Raw genomic sequence first — 7,577 nt, 5'->3', positions numbered from 1 at the left:
CATGTAGCTGGCATGAGGGTTGTTTGTTCCTATTTTTAACACTTTACACTTATCTACGTTAAAAGGCTTTTGCCACTTTTTTTTTACCACTCTCCTATTTTCATTAGATCATTTCTTAAACTTTCCTATGCATCTGGGTCTGCTGCATTTACACCTAGTTTGGTGTCATCTGCAAATTTGGCTATCCTGCTAGTTAAACCTACATCAGTGTCATTAATGTAAATAAAAAAAACAAGAGAGGGCCAAGGACAGAACCCTGGGAACTCCACTTGTTATATCTGCACATTCTGATTCTTCACCATTTATTACGACTCTCTGTTTTCTATAAGTTAGCCAGTCTTCGACCTAGTCTGCTGTTTCGCCTACAATTCCTAAAGCTGTAACTTTTGTCCTCAATTTCTTGTGTGGGCCTTTGTCAAAGGCCTTTTGGAAATCCAAGTAGAGTATATCTATTGCTGCACTACCCTCGTAAATACCAAACATGTTATTAAAAAGCTCCAAGAGGTTTGATAGGGAGGATCTGTTTTGTCTGAAACCGTGTTGGCTGTTTAACAAAATGTTTCTACCTATGTGATCCACAATTTGATCTGCAATTATGGACTCAAAAATCTTACAAACGACCGACGTTAGACAGATTGGTCTATAATTTCCCGGCACTTCTCTTGGACATTTTTTGTAAACTGAGGGCACATTACTTAGTTTCCATCCTTTTGGTGCTTTACTTTGTTCTGCACTTTTTCTGTAGAGTTTATATAGGTGAGGAATTATCTCTTCTTTTAGCTCTTTAATTTCTCTTGGATGAAACCCATCCGGGCCAGGAGATTTGAACTTGTTGTTTGTCTATTTTATTTTTAATGTCCTCTTCTGTAAATATTATTTTGTCCAACGGTTCTGCCCCTTCATATTTAATAGCAGATTCCGATATTGAGGTAGTGTCTTCAATTGTGAATATATTAGTAAAAACATATTCAATAATTCTGCTTTTTCCAAGTCTGAGTTCAACAGGTTAGCTCTATTGTCCCTTAGGGGACTTATGCTATTTTTTATTGGTTTCCTACTATTAACATGCGCAAAGAATTCTTTTGGGGTTTCTTTACAATCTGATGCAACTCTCTTATCTTCATTTATCTTTGCATTTCTTACTAATTTATCCACCAATCTACAGAGTTCTTTATGCATGCTTGCTTCTTCTTGTGTTGGGTATGGGTTCATTGATTTGTGCAATCTGTCTCTTTCTCTTATCTTATTTTTAATTTCTCTGTTGAACCATTTTGGCTGAGGGTTGCCATTTGTTAGTATTTTCCTTAATGGATACATCTAGAGCGTTTTTCTGTGTATTCCTCGTGAAAGGCTTCCCAGTGTTTATCTATGCCTGTGTTCTCGTTGTACACTAGATTTTTAACGTACTCCTTTAGCTTTTTTAGGTCTTGTTGACGGTAGTCTAATCTCATTGATATCTTCTCTTTTTTTTATGTTGAACATTAATTTGAAATGAAGTAATTTTATGGTCGCTTTTGCCTAGATTTGCACCTACTGAAAGGTCAGATACTAGATTATCTTCCGTTGATAGGACGATGTCTAATATGTTGTTTCCTCTAGTGGGTTTGTCAACTCATTGGTGGAGGAATTCAATTTTTACAAAATCTAAAAGTCTTTCTTTCTACGTTTGATGGGGAGGTCATCGTATCCTAATGTACTGTTGCATTGAAATCTCCCTTTATTATGGAGAGTTTGTTGTTTATCTCTTGTCCTAGTAGTGCATACAGCTCCTCATCGGACGTTTGTGATTGGTGGGGAGGTCTATACACTAGTATTAGAGTTATTTTCCTCCCTAGGCTGTTTGTATGGATGCCAATCACTTCTTGCATGGTTGTAATTTTACACTCTATTGGACTGAGGTGGTTCTTGGCATATAACATAACGTCTCCACTTTTTTTTTTTTTTTATTGAGTCTATCTTTTTTCAACAATTAATATCCAGGTATCCGGCACTCTCCTACGAAGTCTCTTGTTGCCCCTTGTATCCAATGCTTTGAAGAGATCTACTTTGTTCCGTATTGATTGTGCTTTAAACTGCGCCACTCTGAGGAACTGTTGAAATAAGTTCTTTTGAAACAGACAGACAGATATGGAAAGAGAGAGAGAGAGAGAGAGAGAGAGAGAGAGAGTAGATGAGTGGTTCGAGAGAGAGAGAGAGAGAGAGAGAGAGAGAGAGAGAGAGAGAGAGAGAGAGTAGATGAGGTGGTTCGTTTGACACAAAAAGCTAATTTTGAAACACGACAAAGTTTTCTCGGTGATTTCATATTCTGCGTAAATTCAAATAAAGAATTAATAGTTCTAGAATTACTGCATAGACTATTCACGACTATAATGTTAGTAAAGAGATTAGAAAACTCTAAGCATACGCAAGTGGAACATGAAATTCAACCACATTCAGAATATAGGGAGAAAAATGATTATCCAGCTCAAAGGAGAATTGTTTTATTTTCATCATTTTTTGTCATTCATATTGGGGAAAATCTCCTTTACAATATAGTAATTGAAACAGGGAAGAGATTATCCTGTTATTTCGTGAATACAGCTTTTGATAATCCACAAGGCCTTTTTAATTATTTATTGTTAAGATGTAAGTAATAGTTTTTCAACACAAACTTAACTGTTTAATAACTTATGGTCTAGGAATATTTTTAAAGTTATATTACATTAACTATTTAACAATATCAAGTAAGCCCTTTCGCATAACCTTCCAACAACCCTCTTTCAAGGTTGGATCTATCATGCAAATCTGCTTTGTAAGATTCTTCATCACGTATTATCAAAAATTGTTTGCTTGTTGAAAGCTGCCACTGCCTCCTTTTTCCAAGCTGGTTTATTTTATATATTTACAAATGATTGGATTAACTTTTTTCTAATCTTTATTCAGCATCACATCATCTAAGAATGATTTCGATTCGTCAATCCTCGAAGCATCTTTAGTGGTCTGGGGCCCCTCGAGTCAATTTTCTTATTTCTGTTCATTTGAACTCACCATCACATTATCTAGGATTTTTACCGATTCGTCAGTTCTGAAAGCATCCCTCTCCATTTTCCAAGTGAGTGCAATTTCTGCATACTTTATTTTTCAACCTAAATCTACTGGCATCTAGGACTGGAACCGATTCTTCAATCCCTGAAGCATCCTAATCATGTTAGGATCCCACTGGGCCGCGCCTTGATTCGTAAGTGTCCCGATGAGCTCGCTGGTTCCACTGACGTGATCTTGCAGGATCGAGTGGTTTTCAGCTGCTTCGTACGTCCTTCTCTCAAGACGCTCCTGCAGCTCGTCTATCTCCCCCTCCCGCCGAAGGACTTCGTGGAACAAGTACGTGGTTTGGGATGAACGTCTCTTGAGCTCCTCCGCGAGCCTCTTGTTGGTAACAAAAGGATCTTCTTCTCTGGAAAGAGTTAAGGAATAGGTTGCTGTGGTGTTTCGACCTCTCTTGAAAATGTTTCTAGATTTTGTTCTCGTCTACAAGTTGTTTATCTTATATATATATATATATATATATATATATATATATATATATATATATATATATATATATATATATATATATATATAAAGTTCACTTAAGCCACTCAAAAGCTTTTGCTGTGAAAATTTCTTGATGATGATTGATAAAATATATGATCTAAAAAGGAAGCTATGAAAGACATGCACAGGATAGATTGAAATTTAAGATGTCTATTATTATTATTATTATTATTATTATTAATAATAATTATTATTATTATTATTATTATTTATTATTATTATTATTATTATTATTATTATTATTATTATTATTATTATTATTATTATTCATTATTATTATTATTAATTATTATTAATTGATTATTATTATTAATTATTATTCATTATTAATTATTATTATTCGGTTAATTTGGAACAAGTCCCCACCAAGAAGGGCCCAACTGACTTGAAGTTCAAGCTTTCAAAGAATATGGTGTTCAATTGAAAGAAGTACAGAAAATAAGAAGAAAATACAGGAGATGAGTTATTCGAAAAAAAAAAAATCAATAAATGAACAGATAAAAATATAAGTAAATTATTGAAATACAAGAAGAATTGTTTCTGGGCACTAATGCTTTGCATCTTCGCCTGAGCTTTCGAGATCCCAGTTACTCGACATCCTCAGGGAGAATATTCCGGAGTCTAACGGTGTCGTCTCTTACCTGCTGGGGCTCATCGTCATTGGGTCGTTGCCTTGTGGAAACGGTGACGTAGAACAGCTGAGTTTTGATGCCCAGTTATCCGCCGAACTTGATGAAAATCCCACATGGTCAGTCCAGTGTTGTGGCGCATGGGAGCTACCTGTCAGACAGTGAAAAATTGAAGAGTGATTTGGCCTGTGTTTTTAATTCATATATTAATATTTTCTTTCATTGGGCGTGTCTTAAAGTAGCATAAAGTGACTTACAGAGGCCTTGGGTTTTTATTTATTATTATTATTCGACGAATTTAGCCCTGTCTTGACCAAGTTTAGGTATCTGTGGTGTCATATATTCACAGAAACTAACCTGAATCAAGTAATGCATAGAATACAAATTCACCTCTGTCTATCTATACTATATATATATATATATATATATATATATATATATATATATATATATATATACATATATATGTATGTATGTATATACGTATTTAGATATATATATTTGTCAGTATCACACATGAAGTTTTATGAAGTTTTATACAAATTCAGATATTATGTCAAAAACAAATTAATATCTAATTCACTTTCGAAGTAGAGGCCCTAAATTATGTTTAATATATATATATATATATATATATATAATATATATATGGGTATTAATTAATATAATTACTAATATATTATAGTATATTAAATAGTTTTATTTTAACTATGATGTAACTATTGGTTGCCCAGGCCCCAATTATTATTATTATTATTATTATTATTATTATTATTATTATTATTATTATTATTATTTTATTATTATTATTATTATTAATTCAGAAGATGAACCGTATTCATATGGAACAAGCTTGCAGGGGCCACTGACTTGAAATTCAAGTTTCTAAAGTATGTGGAGTTCTTTTGAAAGAAGCAACAGACGATACTGGGAAATACAGAAAGAAGAGATTAAGTAAATTTTAAAAGTACAAGGAGAACCGTGTTAGGGTAGTCACGTATTGGATCTTCGGTTGAATTTTTTTAGATTATCCCAGAAGTTGTTATTGTACAGAGGACCCGGGTCCACTTAGCACTCAAGTGATGACATGGTTCACATTTAATTTTACTTTTCATTGTGAAAATATGAAACGAGTAAAAATGATATTCACAAGCTCTTCATTAACATTTGTTTGGGTTATGTTTTTACGCTTATAATGTCTTTGACAACTAGTAGAAGGCTTATCCCTTCAGTGGTGAAGAAGTTGTGCCTATTCCAGCTCTAGTAAATGTATCTTTAATACGACAGATATAAGTACGTATGAGAGGGATAAACTTCCTTCTTCGTGGCCTGGTAATGAACGTTACCTCGTTCTGATACCCCGGACGAGAGAGCGAATCTCGCCCGGCCGTCAGAACACCTTTTCTTCATTTTGAAGCGCTTCCAAAGTGCGAAGAATTCGAGAAGTTTAGAGGACATTATGGTTACTGACAATAACATACATCCCGTCGTTTTTCTAATGCCTTCTTAGATTGTTAATTCAGAGAATGAACCCTATTCTCATAGAACAAGATCACAGGCGGCCATTGGCTTCATGTTCAAGTTTTCGAAGAATATGGTGTTCATTAGGAAGAGGTAACAGAAGGTAACAGGTAATACAGACAGAAGAGATCAGTTATTTAAAAATAAGCGAATCAACAAATTAATGAATAAATAGATAAAAAATTTCTATACATTATCAAATAAAATAGGAGACTTGTTTTAGGGTAGTAATGCATTGCATCTTCGTGTGAACTTTTAGTACCAAGAGCACAACGTCCTCCCAGTATTGTGGATAGATTTATGAAGTGGAAGAATTGTGTCCCAAGAGAATACAGCTCATTGTAAAACTGACCTGGACTGTCGCCTCGCCACGAACAAAAGTCCCCATCCTCAGCCTCGCTAAAAGTAGACCCCTTGGACTTCTTGTCCTTTTTGGTTTGGTTGGTTCTGGGCATCGCTGATTCCTCCGCTGAGAATGAAGACCGCTGCTGCACTAAGCGTTGGGCTAACTCGCGCGGCGTTTATATAAACGCCTCGAGATCCTGTCAGCTGATTTTGACAGTTCGAAAACGTTCACGTCACGACCTTGTTGACGGAAACGTTGACCTTTAGTATTGTGTTTGTATCATCTGTTCATGAATTTGTTAATTTATCTTTCTTTTCTTTTGTTTGATAATAACTACTATGAGATTCAGGGCCTCTGTAACACGGTTTTTTCGCAATAACTTTTTATCTGGGCATTTCATAAATATAACGTTTATTCAGAATACATATTATATCAACACATAAATTTTGAGTGTATTCTGCACTACATAGGTTGAATAAATTTGGCACTTATAAAGTTAAAGTGACCTTTTTTGAAGACGGGCCAACTTACTCAGAGAAAAGGTTTCGAACGCACTCGTTACGTAACTTATGACATCATTTCTTCCCTCTTTCTCGATGGATGATTGGCTATACGTAACGAAGGCTAAACCTCTGGCAACAATGACATACAAATTTAAATACAAGCAAAGCAGTACACCTTTATGAACTCTGGAACCTTTCCACTGATAATTGTCATAATGAACAAACCAACAAAATATGTTATTAAATACAAAAACACTTCGATTATTAGTCTAACGCCCAAAATAAGTTTCCAAAGAAATTACAGTCTACTTTATAGGTCACAATCAGATTGACAAGATGTAGGGAATAGTTGGTAATTATCAAAAACATAGTAGACAAGCTTGATTTGATAACTGCTATATCCAATGTCAAGCAATTTTTATTTATTGGCTATCTACCTATTCACTGAAAAAAAGATAGCCGGTACCGTATATTGGCTTTAAACCTTCACCAATAATTATCGTCAGAATGGTGACTTCATGAGGCTCCACCCACTTTCGCCTCGTTATAATTCAGGATAACACTGAAGGCTACCATGGGCATTGTTGGATTAGAAAATTTAACTTCTGGCTATAAAAACTAATTTTTCGAGTAGTTGTAAGAAGTGCTAAATGATCCTCAAGGATCCCAGCAGTTGGCCTAAACGTTTAATTCATGTATATTACTGCTATACTGTTGCGGCACTACTGCTACAGTAGTATTACTACGCTAGCACTGATACCCGACCCACATCTATGTATCGTTCCGCCATTCATAGAGTCTTTGGGTTTCAGAGCCGATGGAATTTCTGTCTGGTGGATGGGCGGGGGCAACATTTAGTCAAGAGGTGTTTGTTTACCTTGCTTACGTAATGAATGTTTTTCGACTCTTGGCTCGTAATCATTGGCCATGGCGTCGGCTAGATCATTTTTACTCTATAAAAATTAAAACTATCGGGTTTAGGTTATTGATAATGCTGACAAAATT

The 7,577-nt window shown here is 34.9% G+C and overlaps 1 protein-coding gene across 1 annotated transcript; it reads right to left on the bottom strand.

Moving 5' to 3' along the window:
• Positions 1-2,580: 2,580 nt before the first annotated feature.
• Positions 2,581-6,185, bottom strand: LOC135206470 (uncharacterized). Its single transcript, XM_064237846.1, has 3 exons — positions 6,076-6,185; positions 4,215-4,353; positions 2,581-3,433 (listed from the first exon to the last, which is right to left on the bottom strand). Exons 1-3 carry the CDS (start codon positions 6,176-6,178, stop codon positions 3,142-3,144), a joined length of 534 nt encoding a protein of 177 aa, XP_064093916.1. The 5' UTR covers positions 6,179-6,185; the 3' UTR covers positions 2,581-3,141.
• Between the last annotated feature and the right edge of the window lie 1,392 nt (positions 6,186-7,577).

Source organism: Macrobrachium nipponense, chromosome 31 (assembly GCF_015104395.2).
Source record: "Macrobrachium nipponense isolate FS-2020 chromosome 31, ASM1510439v2, whole genome shotgun sequence".
Classification (NCBI taxonomy): Eukaryota; Metazoa; Arthropoda; class Malacostraca; order Decapoda; family Palaemonidae; genus Macrobrachium; species Macrobrachium nipponense.
This window is presented reverse-complemented; position numbering and strand designations above follow the sequence as displayed.

Bases quoted from the DNA above. Each gene is read 5' to 3' on its own strand.
- LOC135206470 (XM_064237846.1), bottom strand. From the start codon at position 6,178: ATGCCCAGAACCAACCAAACCAAAAAGGACAAGAAGTCCAAGGGGTCT. The intron at 4,354-6,075 runs GTCAGTTTTACA...ACTGTCTGACAG, and splicing joins GTGGCGAGGCGACAGTCCAG to GTAGCTCCCATGCGCCACAA. The intron at 3,434-4,214 runs GTAAGAGACGAC...AACTCTTTCCAG, and splicing joins ATGACGATGAGCCCCAGCAG to AGAAGAAGATCCTTTTGTTA.